General features: G+C 39.5%; 1 protein-coding gene across 2 annotated transcripts in view; it reads right to left on the bottom strand.

Annotated features, from left to right (window-relative positions):
- LOC141810972 (chemokine-like protein TAFA-2) overlaps window positions 1–19,901 on the bottom strand; it is an 83,612-nt gene that overhangs the window by 7,036 nt on the left and 56,675 nt on the right. Inside the window, exons 3-5 of one of the 2 annotated variants that reach the window (XR_012600134.1) lie at window positions 10,638–10,793; window positions 4,207–4,331; window positions 3,546–3,616 (exon numbers count right to left, since the gene is read on the bottom strand). Coding sequence is in view for 1 of the 2 variants with exons in the window: in XM_074698843.1 (XP_074554944.1) it covers window positions 3,573–3,602; window positions 4,207–4,331; window positions 10,638–10,793 (311 nt within the window). In the remaining variant the exon portion in view is untranslated. The remainder of the gene's footprint in view (window positions 1–3,545; window positions 3,617–4,206; window positions 4,332–10,637; window positions 10,794–19,901) is intronic. The other variant, XM_074698843.1, reaches the window with a different exon arrangement.

Here is a 19,901-nt window from a genome sequence, read left to right as displayed (position 1 = left end):
ACGTAACATAACAACCTTCATAATGACATCCGCTATCGATTCCAACCGTCTGTCAGACGCCATGAAGGTTTGAGGAATCGAGGGAAGCCGTCGGCAAATTTGTAAGGCTTCATTATTGATGCTGAACTTTTGATAGGAAACAGACAGCTCTGACATCCCGGCTAGATTAATTCTGGAAGGGGTTGTTTGACACAGAGGAGGCAAACTGCACACTGTCTTATAAATCATCTTCAATTATGCAGAGAGGCAAAACAATCCAAAAACCATCAGACCATCACTTGGCAAGAAAACCTGCATAATCGTATCAAAGACAGGGTAAGGAGTTTCCATAAATTTAGTTTCTTGTAGCACTTTGCTGGTCTCTCCTCAGGCTGCAATAAATTTTTCCCTTTACAGAGTCATTTACAATCCAAGCTGTCACTGTGATTAATGTGGTACTAATCTGAGAATAATTCCATCGTGGAAAGACAAAGAGCGAAGCTGCTTCCTGTCAGAGGAGAAAATGTCTATGTCTAAATGTCTACTACAGAAAGGGGCTGGACTATTAAAGGACATGAGGAAGTCTGAAACAATGCGAACAAATGAGCGCTGAGCTTAGTCTTTAATTATTGACTGAAAAGTGCTCATTTAATTGGGAAAGGATGCCTTTGAATCTGACTGACATTGATAACTTTACAAAAAACAACTGAAATTAAAAAAAAAAAAATCTTGATTTGGGCAATTTGAGATCTTTCAACTTACATTCTGAGATAAATTAAATTGATAAACTAACTATACAAGTAAGCTGAGTAGAAAACGAGTTTGAAAAGGGTAGGTAAAATAAGCCAAGGCTTCAGCCTACACCTTTTTGATCATGTTTTGTTATCATGTTGATTTCTTTTTCCTTGTTTTATTGTTGATACTGTTTGGTGTTAATGCAGAAATGGCATGGACTCAACATTTGTTCATTTTCACTTCATTGTGTATCTGAGTTATGTTCAAAGCGACCGAAATAAACTAAAATAAATTAAACACTGACACTTAACATCAATCCACCAATGAGCAATCACCCACTTAACAGCGGGATGAAAAAAAAACACAAAGCAGAAACTTTGCAGAAGCAGACTCAGTCCTTTAAGTGTCCTTTCCAACTAGGGTTGGGTACCTTTCATATTTAAAACATTACAGTACTGATGCCAGGTACCTGGCAATCAGTTTCGATACTCAATGGTACCAATTTTCGGTACTTTTTTGTGTTTAAGTGGCAAGAAGTGTCAATTGGTTTTATAATAGTTTTTTTTTCAATTTAACATAGTTATTATTCTATATATAACCATGTAATGCTGTGTTCATGTTCAGCATGAAAAATCACTACTCCTCCACCCCCTCACTGTCACAAAGATGCATTTAGGTACCTACACATGGTACCTTCTGATTTTACGTGGATCGATACCAGGTACTTTTGACAGAATCTGGTCGGTATCTATAAAGCCGCGTTTCCACCAAGCAGTCCAGGTAGATTCAGTACGGTTTGGCTCGGTTTGGTACAGTTAAGCCTCTTCCAGTTTGTGTTGCCACAGAAAAACTCTGCCCTCTCGTGGTAGGCGGCGTGCAAGCCGGATGCTGAAAGCCCCAGCTGGTAAACAATAGCGTGACGCTGCAGCAGCATGACACAGTGTACCCCACTAATAAATCCAACGAAGAAGAAAAATGTGACACAGTTAACACAGAGCATGCAGCATTTCATCCTCTTTGTAATTGGCATGTAGCTCTTTGATACAAAGTGCAATCAAGCTTTGTTTCAGAGAAGTCTGTGGGCCGCCAGGAGAAATACAGCCGCTGTCGGGTTAAGTGACTGTTCTTTTGACCAATCAATGGTCTGCAGTGTGTTGCTCCACCTTCCGAGAGCGGATTTGTTCAGTCTGGCACCCATACGGAAGGGTCCCAAAAAAGTAGGCTGGCTCTTCTCAGTGTTTGGGGATCTGTCCCGGGATAAGTCAGTGGAAACGCCACAAAATGCACGCCGTACCGAGACGAACCGAACCAGTCTGCTTGGTAGAAACGTGACTTAAAAGTGCCTAATTCAGTACCCATCCCTACTTCCAACAGCAAAGCACAATGCAGAAAGCATTTCAGTGGGAGATAAACATCACCTACTACACCACCACTATATCCGTCTATGTTTCGAATGCTGGAGTACAAAATGAGTATGGGGGAACTAGAATACTACTTTTTAGCCTTTCTGTGTTCTGATAATGTTTTCATGAACAGAACAGCATGCCATGCCAACAATGGGAGATACTTTGTATTCATATGTAATCCTACTGAGTGTCTTTAAAGTATGTATCGATGCAAAACCCAAAACAAAGACACTGCCGACTAACCTGTCTTGTAATATTATGTTCCCATTTATTTGATGTTGACTTTCTGTTTTACTTTGCCATCCTGGTGTTCTTGTATTTTGGTCAGAGTCACTTCTCTCCACTGATCTGTTTCCTGTCTGTTTTCCATACACACCTGTGCCTCTTTTTGCCATTACCGTGGTCTTCATATAAACCCCTGTGCTTTCGATAGCTCTCTGCCAGATTGCCGTTGTTGTCGTACTGTGCTTATGCCCTGCAGCCCATTGTTACGTTTGTCAACTGCCTGACTTTTGCATTGGATCTTGGATTTTGATTTTTTTGGGAATGAAAGTTACTGCATGTGATTGCCCAGTTTTTGTCCTAAGTTGTTGTGTTTTGGTTGAATAACAAGATATTTTGCCAAAGTAAACAGTAACTACAAAAATTAAAATTGGAAAAATTGAAACTAGTGCTGTAACAGAAGTGATTGCCATGTGCACCAAAAGTCTCCAAGACACACATTAAACTTAAACTAACTATTTCTGCTATTTTGGGACTGCTGTGAACAAATTTCAACTCAGAACCTCAAAATAACATCAGACGCTGTTCATCACTTAGAGCTTTGCTCCAAGCTGTTTACCCTGTGTGACGAGGGCTTTGTGGATGCAGTATTTACTCTGAATTCTTGAGGTGTTTTCAGACTATAAGAATGCATTTATGATACATATTGGTACGGGTCAGTGAAGATCAAAGTTGCAGGTTTATACTTACTGTTTTCCCTGAGGAGCAGCTGAGGTGAAGAAGAAAGCCTGACCCTTTCTCTCACACTACTTCAAGCAGCATGCAGAAACATATGAAACTTACAAACGTGTTTCTCTGGCTCTAGTTCAAAGGTGTACGAGATAAATCTGCTGGGTAATGCTGATGCTTTGAACAGGTTGTTGTTTTCTTTTGGATTGCACTCGTCTTCCCACTCCCTTCTCTATCTCTGGAGTAGTTGCACTACAGGGGAATGTGGTAAATAACATCATTAGCCGTGCCTGTTATTCTTAAAGCGTGAAGTGACACTTAACTGTAAATAATTCATATGTTCTGTTTTGGTAAACTCAAGTAATGAGACAAATTAATGATCCCTGCTGGGGATTACAATTTGCTTTCAAATGGAAGCTAGCAGCAGCTAATAAATAGAAAAGTTACTGAAAAAGCTGAAAGATTTATTATTACCTGGACGCCAGAGCGAAGCATCTGACGTTACCAAAGTTGGTCTTTGTCGGCAGAAATCTTTCCAGTCACACATGTTAAGAAGACAAAAAAAGAGAAGAAAAGTTTAACTTTTAGGTCTGATGAAGATCTGATAATTACCACAATCTATTTCCAGGCATCACCCGATATTTGTCCCAAAATCCCTCAACTGTTAAAAGAAAAATCATCATATGTATCTCATTTTGAGGTCCCGACAAGTCGCTGGATCAATAGCCCCAGGCTCCAGGCTTTTGGCTCCAGGCAGGTGTTGCGGGCAGTTTAAATAATTAAGTACATGGAGAGAGACAGAACTGAAGTCAACGGGTCGTCATATAACAGTGAAGGATACAGGCATCATGTTACAATGTTAAAAGCAGGTAATTGGAGTGAGTAATTGGCCAGTTTGGGTGCTCAGAGTGGCCTGGAAGTGCTAAGGAGACATGGCAGCCCATTGATTACAGGCCCCCAGGGACTCAGGCAAAGACTGCAAACATTTGCTGTTTTTAGGTAAGGGCAGGGCAGAAGAATGTAACCGAAGCTGCGGCCTGTTAACCTTGAGAGTTGAAATATGCCAGGTCAGATTTAACAGGACGGAATATGGACCTGCCACGAAAGTGACGCCTGTTTCGTTTCTTAAACTTACCTTTGTCGTTTTGATCTTGTTCCCTGTAGCACAGCTCCAGCCTTTCAGGTCAGGCAGAACTTTGCATTCCTCCCCATCAAGGCACGGATGCATCTGACACCACCACTTCTGCTCCACTATTGAAGCTGTGGAGAGACGTAGAGGTCAAGGAGCAAGCTGTGACATTCTTCGACCTTTGCCTTGATATCTGATTCATCAATGAAAGTGTGTGTTCACTGTGTATTCCCAAGCTACACATTGATTTAGCATGACCTGTTGTACTAATTAGCATCAAATAGCATTTTGGTAAGATTGTGAGTATTTATAGACAATAATGAAACATCCCTTCACTGGAAACCAGTGCAACACATCTGCTAGTAGTGTTAGCTAACACAAACATTTCTTGGAATAAAAAGCAGCAGAATTATGAAGTAAATCTTCACTCCTATCAAAAGTTAGATGAGCAGTGATGACAAAAAGGTGAGACAAACAGATAATGTCTTACATAAGCTTTGTTTTTGTCACAGTTACAAGCCTACATGTTTTATTTTGGTCTCTCCCCAAGAAATAACTGCCTGAAAACCAAATGTAAGACTAAAATGATACATGTTCAACTGATAATGAGTATCATTTCTTTGTTTTAATGTAGCACATAATTTTCATAATTCAAAGTGAGCTGGATACAAAGCACACAATTAAGAAGTCAGAGTTGTCAGTCATTTTCTTCAATGCTATCTAAACAGCTTTGAGCTGCTTTACTGTAGGTTTTAGTCATAGACTGTATCGTCCTTCGCGTCAACATTAGTTTCTGATCAGATTTTTGAAGAAAATTGTTGACAGTTATGGTCTTGGTAATGCTGGACTCAACCAAGCTTCACTTGGGTTTGTATGAGGCAAAGAGGCGGGCCTTTGGCCTCTTTGCAGACGGCTACAGGGTACTCTTACCTGTCAGTCAAAGCAGCCATGCCCTTATCTGGGCAAAACTTGTAATGTAAATAACTCCCTGTACAGTTTTTATGGACCAGACTGTAAATATTTACGTTTAATTACCTCCACCATGGAGGTTATGTTTTTGGAAGAGTTTGTTTGTTTGTCTGTTAACAACATAACTCAAAAATTAACTAACGGATCTTGATGAAATTTTCAGGAAATGTTCAAAACGGGATAAGGAAGAAGTGATTAAATTTTGGAGGTGATCCAGATCACTGCCTGGATCCAAGTCTATTTTAAGGATTCTTTATCATTATGAGATTGGGCTGTTTTCACCACGTGTATATAACTCCACGATAATGGTCGGATTGCTTCGCAAAACAATACAAAACAAGGTCACCATAATTTCTGACAGATGTAAAAGTACGATCCAGATCCTGCCAATATTCTGGATACTAAGATCTAGAGTATGAAATATGTACTGGGTCATCATAATTTTCAACACTGTGAGTTAACAAATTATCGTACAAACCTGCAGCTAACAGCAAATTGTTGCAGACAGTCTGCTGAAAGGAAGTATAACATCAAAGTAGGACTTAAGTGTCGGTGGGGGTCTGCACTCTCTGAGTGTTTTTCTAGTTTCTATGTTTTTGCAGCCAGTCTCAAGTAGCCGCTTGATGAACTGCAGTTTTAACACTTTCACATAGGCTTCCTATTGTTGGACCATGGTTATGTTTAGTTTAATTATGTATGTTTGCCCTAGAAGAGACAATGATACAGTGTCCATTAGCTTATGTTAGCCATAGCTTTTTGTCACTGCCTTCTTTCTGCTCAATAGTTCTCCAGCCTCAGAGAAAAAAATGATCAACATTGCTTTATCTTCATCTCATTATCACCATGCTCTTTTTTAAGATTACATTTCTTTTTTCTATGACCTTGTGTTACTGAAATGAGGCGTCTCCTACTATGACAGTCAAATCATTATGTTGTAGCTTTGTCAAGTCAGTTTGACAGCTGTCACAGGAATGTGATGTAAGATTTACTTTTTAAATAGCAACACTCACAACATCTATTTCGAGTGTTCAAACACATGGGATGTCGAGAGCCTTGTCATAAACTCCTTCGTTTTCAAAGAGGGAAAATATGTGACTCCAGTAATCTGGGGGGAACCTTCAGCTGCTGTATGAGCGCTACCTAAATTGCCTCCATAAAAGAAGAATCTAAGCTCCAGTTATTCTTTTGTACTCAATATTATTCAAATTTGGCCTATTGCAGAGGTCATTATCTACATTTCACTAGCATTAGCCGTCCCCTTGATGAAGAGGACGGTTATTATGATCCACACATAACACCAGATCGTCACTGGGGTAAATTGCACAGAATGGATACTTTATGACATAAGGGAATTAGCTTATATCACTAAGCCATGGTTACAGCAGCAGTGTGGTGTAAAAAAAGACATCAGGTCAACTGCAAGCAGATGGTGGTTGTGCAACAGCAGCTATTAAAAAGCCACAAAGGTTTCTCATGAAATGAAATGAGAATATTGATAACCAAGCATACATAAAGTGTGCAGGATCAGTTTCACTGAACATTAAATGATGCTTTAAAACCAACGGCTGCTTAGGTTGAAAACATCCGGGAGCAAACCATTAAAAGTATATCTGCTTCTTTTATCCCTCTGTAGCTGTAAAAACATCTTTTTGACCTTCAGCTCCAAAATGTTCAATCCAAGACATGTACAACTACTGAGAAAACAATGAAACCCTTGTTCAAAAACTCTTAAAAAATCAATAGTTGAGTGTCTCTGGAGTGAAGCTTAACATATCTGGGAAGATATAGTAGTGTTTAGCTCAGTGTAGCATTATGGAGCTTTTGTTTTGCCTAAGGTAAAAAGTGTGTACAGCAAATGCAATTTTCTTATTTTACACCACTTTGCATTTATTTAGAGTTTGCATTCAGCAAAAACAGAGTTTTTCTTTACATCTGCTGAAAATATCCAGCCAACTTAATTATCCTGCTCCTTATATCTGGCTCCTTTGGAAGTCTAACCGAATAAAGTCTGAATTTCAGCTGTTTCAACAGCAGTGTTTAAATGTGTTAATGTGTTGTTCTGGATTTTATGCAAACAGACTTCACTCAAGATGTTTGGCTTCAAACATATTGGACTAATAAGGAGGTCGAAGCTTGGAAGATCAATTCAAAATCAGAACATATGAATTGAGTTTTTATCTTGTTAAGCACATAACCTTTGACCTTTTGGCAACAGCGGATCATAAATTCAACAATAGTCATTTTTTCCATTCACCTACTGCATTTAGATCACATGAGTCCATTGACTTTGCATGGAAACTACTGCATTACTTTAAATAATGTTTAGCTCTGCTGCACCCGTGGGGTTTGTATTTTAATCAAATGTGACATTATGGTTGCTAAAGTTTGCTGGTACTTTTTGTATCTTTAAGTTTTCATAAGAAAATCTGTTCAAGTTTTTTAAAGATGTCTTCAGGGTCATTTGTCTTCATATAAAGAGCCTCGTGTCTCACACAGAGCGGAGCTAAAGGTAATCCCTTGGTTGTAGAAGAAAGAATAATTAAAAGGTTAAGTGCTGATCATTTTTTACTGAGATCACCCGTGGAGCTTTAAACTGAGGCCGGTGGCTCACAGCTTTAATTTGCAGAAAATGTCAATAGTAAAATGTCAGGGAATAGGTCAAACACGATTGAGTCCAGCCTTTAGCCAGAAACAGCCGCTGTTCAGACTAAAGTGAGGCAGACACTTGAGCCAAGTTGGGGGTCAGACACATTAGCATGCTAAAGACTCTGTAGGTCATTGACTGTACAGTGTGCAGAGGACAGCTTCACATTCATTAAAAGGCGATTAAGAACTCTTCAGGAGACTCTTTGTAGGCCCCTCAGTTCAGCCGATTGATTCCCTGGGTACAAATTTAAAAAAGGTGTATGTCAGTCCATCAAGTCAAAGAGTAAGACAGGATATGAAAGGAAATAATTACACTGCAGATTCAAAGCCTTTATCACTGCTTGATTATTTCTTAAAATAAAAAAAAAATCTACCTTTATTCAAATATATTCTTCTATCTTTGGGAACCAAAAATTCACCTCCTGCAACTTCTCCAACCCCATCTTTAATATTATACTTTGTAGTGTGCTCATGTTTGAGTAAGACGATGACTACAACTTTTTCAAGGAAGAAACAAAAAGAGTTACAAACTCCATATTTGTAGTTTTGTAAATTAATTGATCCTTTTTTGGGGGGGAGAAAATACAGTACTTGTATGCAGATATTATTTATACAGTCAAACAAGTGAAATTCTTTTTTTTAATTAAACTGATTATTAATCTGATTTAACGTGGGGAACTAAGAACAAACTATTTGTCATATCCTGGAAAATTTGTTCTTTACAAGCCATTCAGGTGCCATTTATGCCTATTAGTGTCTTCTAATAAGACATTTCCATGGAATTGACAGGTGCATGTGGTTGATATTAAGTCAAATATGTCCATTTCTACTGAAAACAATACCAACACCTTGATTTCAATTTTTGCAGTGCATTTGTTGTGCTGACTTTGGTAACGCTATAGTCGTGTAGTGACGTGTTTACAGGCCGGAAGCACTAAGCTTGACTTTATCATATCATCAGCATACAGCTTTATGAAACTATCGAAGAAGATAAATTGCAGGATATTAATGAAAATGAGAAAAGAAGTGTTTAGCTTTGGACAAAAATATCTGCAAAATGAAACTTTATCAAACTGTAATATATGTAGTATAAACTTATTTGTATTCTTAGTAAATAAATATAATCTCTTTTTTTTTCTTTGACATTAATTTAACTGTGAATTTTAGTGCTTATCTCCTGGTATTCAGTCACAATCCTTGGTTAATGCAATTGTTCAAACCTAAACGTGCTCATCATTTAAAATAATCCATATCAATCTAAATAAGAAGATTCTTAATTTTTGGTTGTTAGATCCATTTTTGTTGTCTTCTTTGGAAGTTAAAGAACAAATCTATGGGGATGTTGGATGAGGCTTGGGCACAGATAGAGGTGAATATCTGTCACGTGCTGCTGTGAAGAACAGAAGCTTTGTGTTGATTTTGCCAACCCCTAGTCAACAAAGTGTTAAGTCCCATCTCCATACTAAACTCTACTAAAATCCCCTCTGGGGATCAATAAAGGATTATCTTATCTCTTATCTTAACTTGTCCTGTACATGCATGGGTAGTGTGGTGTAGCATACTACTGTTTTCTAATAAATAAGAAAAGAACATTCAGCCTAATTCAATACAGTCAAAAACACTACAAATATGTAAATATTTGAACTGGAAAATGGAAAAAAAAGCTGCTATGTCCAATGAAAACCACTCGGTCTGACCTCTACCCTTTGGTAGAGGTTTTAGGCATTACTAAAAAAATCCCAGCAGATATATTTCGTGTTGTTTTTGGTGGCCTTGATTGTCTTTGAGGGTCTCAGTGTTATTTTGATCTGTTTTATAACAAGTTAACGCTCCTCACAGGAGTCACCACCAATTGCCTGATAATTTATGTATCATATCAAATTAACTCGTACGAAAGACAACAGTGTGTCCCCTGACTGCATCTAAAAAATTAAGTGGGATCATTTTATATTCAGGGTTTAGCAATTAGATACCAAGAACAGACTGTTAGAACAGACTGCACCACTTGTGCCAAGAAGTACACTGACACAGACAGTGTACCCCTTATGACTGAGGCCAGCTGGGACTCACTGCTAAGATGCCGGGGGGATAAACGATGGACTGACAACAGGGACAAAGGTGCGCTAAAGTAGGACAAGTGGGCCAGAAACTGAGGCAGGGTTATGATGCTGGTGGTGCTGAAATATTTAGCTGTCCACTAGCAGAGAATGTCAGCAATGATGTCAGCAAGTGTAGAGATGCCAAGTTTGAAGGAGGTTGTCAAAAAATGTAAAAAAAAAAATAAAAAAAAAAAGAAGAAGAAAAAATTGGTAAAATAAATCAATAAAAATAAAATTATAAAATAAAATAAAATAAATTAAAATAAAAAAACTAAGATAAAATAACACAATATATTAAATTAAATTACAATAAATAAAAATAAAATAAAATGATAAAAAAATAAATAAATTAAAAAATAAAATAAAATGATAAAAAAATAAATAAATTAAAAAATAAAATAAAATTATAAAAGTAAAATAAAAATAGAAAATTAAATTAAATTAAATTAAATTAAAACAGAAAAACAGATTAAGGGTGTAACCTGTCACTCATCTGACAGACTGTATTATTTGTGGGTTTTGCTTTACTGAACAGTTCTACTTTTATAATCTCAGACCACTTTCACCTCAAGTTTCTCCGTAACATCTTATAGAACAAAGTCTCTGCTGGAACACTCATAGATGAGCTCAGCAAAACTAGTCCTCCAGAGTTGTGGAGAGGAGTATCAGCAAAATTTAGGGATAAGATGAACATGGCCTATGAAATATTCAGCTGGAGCGTACCATCTACACACGACGGGGCAGCTCTGGTGGTGCCGGCCACTTGCCCTGGGAAACAGGAGCACTTCACAGTTTGCGACCGCTCCTCGATTTTGTTCTTGTTACAGCAGCGATGCAACGCCACCACCTCACAGGTTCCCGTCCGGACGTGGTGCACTGCTGTAGACGAGAGAGGAGAGGAAGAAGAGTCATTAAGTGTTGAAACCAGAAGTGGACGTACACAAACGAATATCTGTTTTGTTGCTGTCTCATGTTTCTAGTTGCATCCTTGCATCCCCATCTTTTCCTTGCATCTTAGCCCCTTCCACCAGAGATACATGCAGGAAATTAAGAGATGGGAGAGTAAACGAAAATGAGTGTCCTTTCATCTGGAGGGACACTTGAAGCGACATCCATTTGTGAAGGTTTCAGCTGGTCACTCCTCATCAGTCTGCTTTAGCATCTGCACACATAAACCCTGTTATAGCCCCAATACAATATACAGCTGATGGTTTTCCTCCGTATCTTGATGTTTTTTTTGAATATTATAGGAATACATCTTTTTATTAACTCCAACTCCAACAACTTTTTGAAGGTTTGTGAAGAAATCAGGAAAAAAAACCCACCCATGCGAACATTTCTGGAAGCACACGCAATACTTAACGCGCAGGTTTTCAGCTTTTGTTCACATGTGCAGCAGCTCCATCACTTAATTCCTGATGGGGACCAAAAAGTGTTAGAATATGCAGGGTAGTGAACTTAGCGACCCACTGTCATTTTTTTCATGGTGCCTAAAATCCCTGACTTCAGTGTTATTATGAAGTTTTAAAGCATGTCTGTCCCTCATTTTACTTCAGCCCACTCTCCTCTGAGCAGCAGCTGTGAGAGTTTTAGGATACTCCCTAACGTGGCTGTTTCTGGTTTGACCAGGGATCAAGGATATACAATTCAAGACCTTTTTCTCTGTCCTTATACAGAAAAGCTAGCAGATGGTTCCGACTACAGTGTATCTGAAAACAGATTTGTCATCAAAGAGGATCGTGTTTTCCTTTTTTCAGTGTTTGAAGGCATTTTCTGAAAACCTACCCTCTGTTTGACTGTCTTGATAGTGCTCATTGGATAGATGTAGGTATTTATTTTTCATAATCAAAACCTGCTAATAGATAAATAAATAATTAATTATAAATAGATAGATAAATGATAGAAAACCATTTTATATTTTTTCTAGTGTCATAAACCCTCCTTTGCAAAATAAAGCTGAAAATTGTTGCTTTGACAAAATCACTTTTCAAAATGTGAAATTAAGCTTTTGAAAATGGAAAATTTCAATTAAATTTGAGTCAAGGGAACAAAAGAGAGACAGACTGAAAAGAAATTTTGAATCATCTAAGGAGCACACAATGACCTTAGTTTGAGTCTTTAATGGGTAAAGATTCAATTCAGCTACATCCTTTCCCATAATGAATCAAAACCATTTTTTTGATTCCCCTGTAATATAAGAATGAATCTGAAAACTTTACAGCAACTTTTTAAACTCATAAATACACTTAGGGGAATTTTCAGGATTGTTTCCTTCTCCATAAGTTAGATGCCCTTCACCATTTATTTATTTATTTATTTATTTATTTATTTATTTATTTATTATCTGTTGTTATCTAAAAAGTGAGCTGAGTCCTTCCCTCTGACACAACCACTATATCATTATATAGCACCGAGGTATTTTACCAAGAAGACGGATCACCAAAAGGCAAGAAACCACTTCAATGTGCTGGATAGGGAAACAGACAAGTTCAATCTTTAGTCGATCTAGCCCCATATCATAACAAACAGCATCTCAAGACACTTTCCAAAAACATTTACAGGTCTAGACCTGTTAACGTTGATAAAGCCTTATTTCTGAAACAGAGAGCCAACGAGGAGTCTTACCTCACCTTAACCCACCATGGGAACAGCACTTTGCAGTTTTGCAGCTTTAAGCAAGTTAGCAAGTTACAATGGTAGGGAAACATCTCTTTAACCGGCATAAACCTTGGGCACAACCAGGCTCATGTTGGACTGACATCTGCCTCGACTGTGTTGGTAATATCAGTGGAGTTGAGTGGAGTTTTTTTAGTGCCTTTTCTACATCATTTTAGCCATAATCACACATTTAAAGAAAGGTAGCGGGTACTTTTTAGTCAATAGTAAATAGTGTAACTGTCAGTGGAAGAAAAAAGAGACCAGCTGAGGGAGGTAGTGCAAGCCTGGTAATGGGCAGTAGATCAATTCATCACATATAACCATAAATGCTATTGATAATAAGCCTCAACTATTATACAGTCAGCTGAGAGTGCCAGAAAGAGCTACACATCTGCACTAAAACTTCACATTGCTGGAAGGAGTCTTAACAAAAAAATGGTTTAAACTCTTTTTCTCTGGGAAACCCCAAAAATATGTCTCATTTTTGTGACTTTACCGCCAACATTGTCCTTCCTATAATAAAACTCCTAAAGTTAAATCTTCATTAATTTTATAAAATGTTACCTCTTCAATAATGGGGAATGTGTGCCTTTCATTTTAAATCACAAATTCCTTTTTATCCATGATCCTTTAAAATCTTGAGTTTGGACCTCTTAAGTGGCATCTGTAGAAATAAGCAGCTCTGGACTTCACTTTCCAAAGATTCAAACAGTGCCATCTGCGTGGTAGAAAACTTGACTCAAAATGTTGTCTTGGAACTCAGTTTGTTTTACCCCTGTTGTCTTGTTTGTATCATGAACACAAAGACATTACTATCCATCCTCCTGCCAAATTATTCCATATTTTCCCACTAGTCCGGACAGTTGATTGACATCTGAGAGCTCGAGTAAGATGTCAGTAAATTCAACAAAAAATGTCTTCTAGCTGGAAAATAATGGTAGAAACAACTCGGAATACAAATATTTCTTTTAAAATGCGCCAGAAGGAGAAGACAGGATACACTGTAAGACAGCAGAGAAGGCAAAGTCAAGCAGGGCTGTATGTGGGGGCTGTATGTGTGTGTCTTCAGCTGTGTGTTAAGCCGCTGTGGTTCTGCAATGCCATAACGTAATGTGAAATCACACACTGGGACACCAATAATACGCTCTGTGGGATCACCATGAAAGTATAAAGGCGTGGGGACAGGGGAACTCCTTTACAGCGCTATAAGAAAAGGGCCTGTGATAACTGATGACTTTACAGAGTTTCCTTTAAGGCACAAAAGATGTGGTAAAGAAACATTCCTCACGACACAGTCGTCTTGTGCTTAATTGGTGTAGTGTTCCTTTAAGACCACTGAATACAAGCTCAGGCTCTAAGCAGAGCAGCTAAGATGGCAAATCACATCCTGGCATCGGAAGCCAAGGATATTTTCTCAGCTGTGGGGGGAAAGTTACGCTATGTGAATGAAATCACAGGTATACATCTAATGACTGAAATGGCCCCTCTTCTGGATTTCTCACAACAACAAGCAGCTCTCTCAAAATCTCTGATATGTGATGGGAAAAGCACAGCTCTGCAGTATTTGGAGCCAATTTCCAGATCATGCTCTGTTGTCTGAATTATTTAGAGCCTGAGCTGCTCCTTTCTCTTCTAATTGCTTGTGACATTTTCTTGAGGTGTCCTTCTGCTGAGACTCTCACTGGTGCTGCTGCGGTAAACAGTAAATCTGAAACACCTCTGCGAGATCCACCCGCACCGCCTGCACAGTGGCAGCTCAACCAAACCCAGATAATTACACTTTCACGTCAGCTTGTTATGTTAGTGGACAGCAACACTTTCTAGCTGCTGTAAAAACTGAAGGTCTGGACTAACAGTGATGGAAACAGCTGCTTCAATAGAGAGATATGTGTGTGGCAGCTGTTTAACACTTCCACTCACCAGCCACTCTATTAGGTACACCTTGCTAGTACCAGGTTGGACCCCCTTTTGCCTTCAGAACTGCATTAATCCTTGGTGGCATAGATTCAACAAGGTACTGGAAACATTCCTCAGAGAGTTTGGTCCATATTGACATGATAGCATCACGTAGTTGCTGCAGTTTTGTTGGCTGAACATCCATGATGAGAATCTCCCGTTCCACCACATCCCAAAGGTTCTCTCTATTGGATTGAGATCTGGGGACTGTGGAGGCCATTTGAGTACAGGGAACTCATTGTCATGTTCAAGAAACTAGTCTGAGATGATTCCAGCTTTATGACATGGAGCGTTATCCTGCTGGAAGTAGCCATCTGAAGATGGGTACACTGTGCTCATAAAGGGATGGACATGGTCAGCAGCAACACTCAGGTAGGCTGTGGACTTTAAACCATGCTCAGTTGGTACTAAGGGGCCCAAAGTGTGCCAAGAAAATATCCCTCACACCATTACACCAGCAGCAGCCTGAACCGTTGATACAAGGCAGGATGGATCCATGCTTTCATGTTGTTGACACCAAATTCTGACCCTACCATCTGAATGTGGAGCAGAAAACCAGACTCATCAGACCAGGCAACGTTTTTCTAATCTTCTATTGTCCAGTTTTGGTGAACCTGTGTGAATTGTAGCCTCAGTTTCCTGTTCTTAGCTGAGAGGAGGGTCACCCGGTGTGGTCTTCTGCTGCTGTAGCCCATCTGCCTCAAGGTTGGACGTGTTGTGCGTTCAGAGATGCTCTTCTGCAGACCTCGGTTGTAACCAGTGGTTATTTGAGTTACTGTTGCCTTTCTATCAGCTCCAACCAGTCTGTCCATTCTCCTCTGACCTCTGGCATCAACAAGGCATTTTGGCCCACTGAATTGCCGCTCACTGGATATTTTCTCTTTTTGGGACCCTTCTCTGTATCCCTAGAGATGGTTGTGCGTGAAAATCCCAGTAGATCAGCAGTTTCTGAGATACTGAGACCAAAGTCCCTTAAATCACCCTTCTTCCCCATTCTGATGCTTGGTTTGAACTGCAGCAGATCGTCTTGACCATGTCTACATGCTTAAATGCACTGAGTTGCTGCCATGTGATTGGCTTATTAGAAATTTGTGTTAACGAGCAGTTGGACAGGTGTGCCTAATAAAGTGGGCAGTGAGTGTATATTTACCACTGACCAATGGTAACAGTTCAGTACAGTAACAGTGTCTTCAGAGACTGTGAGTGGTAAACTTGGAGAAGAAGGACTTGTTGGCAGAATAACAGCAAAAAAAAAAACATCATCGAGAGAAAAAAAATAGAATGTAAAACCTGAAATTTGCACAAGAAAGCACAAAATGGACAAAGAAAAATTGGTATTAGGTGTTACAGACTGATGAATCCAAGTTTTGGTCCAAGGCAAAAAATAAAGAGTGTATGTTTGACAGAAGGAGGGGGAAGAAGTATTAAAACGAGTGTGTCTTGCCAACTAATTCAGTCCCAGGGACAAGTGACCTAGTGAAAATTGATGGCACAATGGATACGTGGGCACACAGTACCATCTGGGAGTCGTCTCATTGGGGCCTGTACTTTTTTTTGGAGGACAGTTACCCTAAACATTTTCTCAGCGTTTGCCAGAACTACCTTCCACAGAAGGAATCTGCTGGAGCATTGAAAATGATTTTCTGTCCCACTCAAAATCCAGATCTCTACCCCTTCCTGTAAGTTTGGGCAAGTTGGAAAAAAAACCTAGACAGATCTTTTATTCATTCAACAGGAAACCTTTGTTTTGAGTTGCAGAAGGCATGGGGTTGAAGTTCTCAGGAAATATATTGACACCATGCCAGAGACATGAGCTGCTGTAATACAACATTTAAGAGGGAGTAAAGCAGTGAGGCTTCACTTCATCTGGTCACATTAACATGAAATGAAACCATGTTTTGGAGGCAAAAAAGGTAGATTTTTTTCAGTTCTCTCAGATGTTTTAACAATTTTGGCAAAAACCAAAAAAAACTATGAAACATGGATTTGAACATGTCCATTTTAATCTATGAGGACTGGACTTTGAGCAAGCTTATTTTCAGTGTGAACTTGCACAACACTGACAGTCATCTCCTGTGGGTTATTCAGCCCACACACCCTGCCCAAAAAAAAAAGAAAGAAAGACACTGAACTATTCCTAAAGCCAGGTTTATACATCTGCAGTGAATCCACCACTCTTTAAAGTTTGAGTTCCTGTTTCCCGCCCTGCTTCATGAATTCTCTGCTTGCTTTTCTCACATCAACTCTGAGCTTAGCATGTTCAATTGGAGCCCCTGGTGATCATGCAGCAATAACAAGAGAGAATAGAGAGGAGACGTCAGAGGACGCGACACATTAAGGTGATGTATTGATGGAAGTATCGTACATACAGGACTCATGGTGCAGTCAAGCTGACCAATCACAGGGCTTGCTATCAGTCATTTTAACCCGGTAACATTAGGAAAGTGCATGTCAGGGGACTCAAAGACTTCACCTTTTATTTGATGCAGATGTATAATCTAGGCTTATAGGAATTTAGAGGTTTTTATCATTTAATGTGTAAATTATTTTTGTCCGAGGTTGCACAACTTAAAGACACATTTTATTCCTTTATAGTAACTCACTTTGCCAGGTGTTGTTTTGCTAACAATGACTGTATAAAACATGGACGTAGTCTCCCTGATGTCACCCGACTATTTCTGAAATGGAAAATTAAGCATATGGTTATAGTGGCCATATTGGTAGTGGCAAGGGATTTGCGTACAGCTATACAGCGCCTGTTGGTCACGTGACCTGAGCTGTGCCTCTGATTGGGCCAGTTCATGATCTTAATGTCCTCTGAACCGAGTTAGAAAAAAATTCATCCCCTGTACAGTGGGTGCCGATAGTAAAATTTGCGATTCAGACAGGAGACATTTTTTGAACCAGGCTGTAAATAGGTTAATTTCTGCTTTGAAATCTGCTTCTTTTGGCTTGGTGTGTATGTGACTTCCTGTACTTCTGGAGCCAGCCTCAAGTGGACACTTGAGACACAGCAGATTTTAGCACTTCCTCATTGACTCATATTTTTAGACAGGAGGTTGCCGCTTGATTGCTAATATGGGAATTTTACGTCACTGCTATCAATTTCTGATCTAAATGTCCTGTATGTTTATTCCAGTGTACAGATTTTTGGTATGCCTGTACTAATAAAGATTCAAAAACCAACTTGTGGCTGCTGCTACAGCACAGACTCTAGCAGCAGGTAGAAAATGAAAGGCAAATATAAGACAGAGGAACAGGAAAGGGAGAAAATTCCATTTTGATTACACACTCAACTTCTGACGACTTGTCTTCTCCAACATTCACCTCATCTTGCTTCTGTCTACATCAATGATGATGCACGTGAATGCTTAAAATGTGCATGATGCTCACTCTTCTTCTCCCTCAACAAAGGAAGATGTGAGAGACAAACACACGACGAGCAGAGCTGCTTTAGATGAAAGAGAAGTGCTGCCAGTACCTCTCTGAAGGAAACGCATCACACAGGGAGGCTGTGGTTTCTCTGACTGGATTTGGAGTTGTACTTGGAAGCGGGCTCTGCTTCCTCTGCCAGCATATACAGAGAAAAGCATTTCACGTGGGAATCCCACAGCCCAGCTTTAGATGTGCTGCACTGCTGCTGTGTCGGAGAGGATCCCCCAGCCCCGGACATGCTGTCACTGCTGCTGTTAGGGCTGTTTAGTGGATTTGTTCCTAAATTTCATAAAACAGGGTATTTACATAATAGAATTCAGTTTTTATTGTCAGTAAAACTCACTATAAGAATGCAAAGTCCCCAGTTAACCTTTTACTCTGCTCGGGTGCTTCTAATCTAAGCCTGGCTGAAAAGGCGAGATATCATTAATAAATAAAAGTATCCCTGCATGAAAAATACAAGGAATATTTTACAGGGAAGGACATACAAACTGAAACTGTGAGCAGCTCTGCAAAAGTGGCATTAACTGTACTTTCAGCCTTGAAACCAGCAGCCAATAAAGAGAAAAATGTAACTCAGTATTAATCAATTTCACTGCCAAAATATGAAAAATAATAACAAAACCTCAACCCCATTTTAATTCTGTTGATTTGATTTGTTGTCTTGAAGTTTATTCATGGTCTAGCTTTTTAGAAATGCTTTTCAAGTCACATTCAGTTTTGAATGACATGACTACTGTCCTTTAAGACAGCTTTCAACTTCATTCATTTCTTCCAGATACATCAATTAAAAGCACAATAAAGGTTGAATTAGTGTTCTCCACACAAAAATAGAAAACTATTTCTCAAGTTTGTTTACCAGTATACACTCTCCAGCCACTGTACTTGTTAATCAGCCAATCCCATGGCAGCAACTCAGTGCATTTAGGCATGTAGATATGGTCAAGATGATCTGCTGCAGTTCAAACGGAGCATCAGAATGGGGAAGAAAGGTGATTTAAGGGACTTTGAATATGACATGGTTTTTGGTGCCAGACGGGCTGGTCTGAGTATTTCAGAAATTGCTGTTCTACTGGGATTTTCACCCACAACCATCTCCAGGGTTTACAGAGAATGGCCCCAAAAAGAGAAAATATCCAGTGAGCAGCAGTTCTGTGGGCCAAGATACCTTGTTGATGACCAGACTGGTTGGAGCTGATAGAAAGGCACAGCAACTCAAATAACCACTGGTTACAACCAATATCTGCAGAAGAGCATCTCTGAACACACAACACGTCCAACCTTGAGGCAGATGGGCTACAGCAGCAGAAGACCACACCAAGTGACCCTCCTGTCAGCTGAGAACAGGAAACTGAGGCTACAATTCACACAGCAACACCAAAACTGGACAATAGAAGATTGGAAAAACGTTGCCTGGTCTGATGAAGTCTGGATTTCTGCTCCACATTCAGATGGTAGGGTCAGAATTTGGCGTCAACAAGATGAAAGCATGGATCCATCCTGCCTTGTATCAACGGTTCAGGCTGCTGGTGGTGTAATAGTGTGGGGGATATTTTCTTGGCTCACTTTGGGCCCCTTGGTTTAAAGTCAAGTTGTTGCTGACCATGTCCATCCCTTTTAAGAGCACAGTGTACCCATCTTCTGATGGCTACTTCCAGCAGGATAACGCTCCATGTCATAAAGCTGGAATCATCTCAGACTGGTTTCTTGAACATGACAATGACTTCCCTGTACTCAAATGGTCTCCACAGTCCCCAGATCTCAATCCAATAGAGCACATTTGGGATGTGGTGGAACAGGAGATTCTCATCATGGATGTTCAGCTGACAAATCTGCAGCAACTGCATGATGCTGTCATGTCATCAGACCAGATCTCAGGGATCCTATGAACATGGGGACATGTCAGAGTAAGGGTGCCTGCACTTAGATGAGTGCCCA

This window comes from Halichoeres trimaculatus, unplaced genomic scaffold (genome assembly GCF_033239565.1).
Source record: "Halichoeres trimaculatus isolate MK-OKI-2021-1 unplaced genomic scaffold, fHalTri1.1 fHalTri1_scaffold_21, whole genome shotgun sequence".
NCBI lineage: Eukaryota > Metazoa > Chordata > Actinopteri > Labriformes > Labridae > Halichoeres > Halichoeres trimaculatus.
Note: the sequence above shows the minus strand (reverse complement) of the source record. Positions and strands in the feature narration are given on the sequence as shown.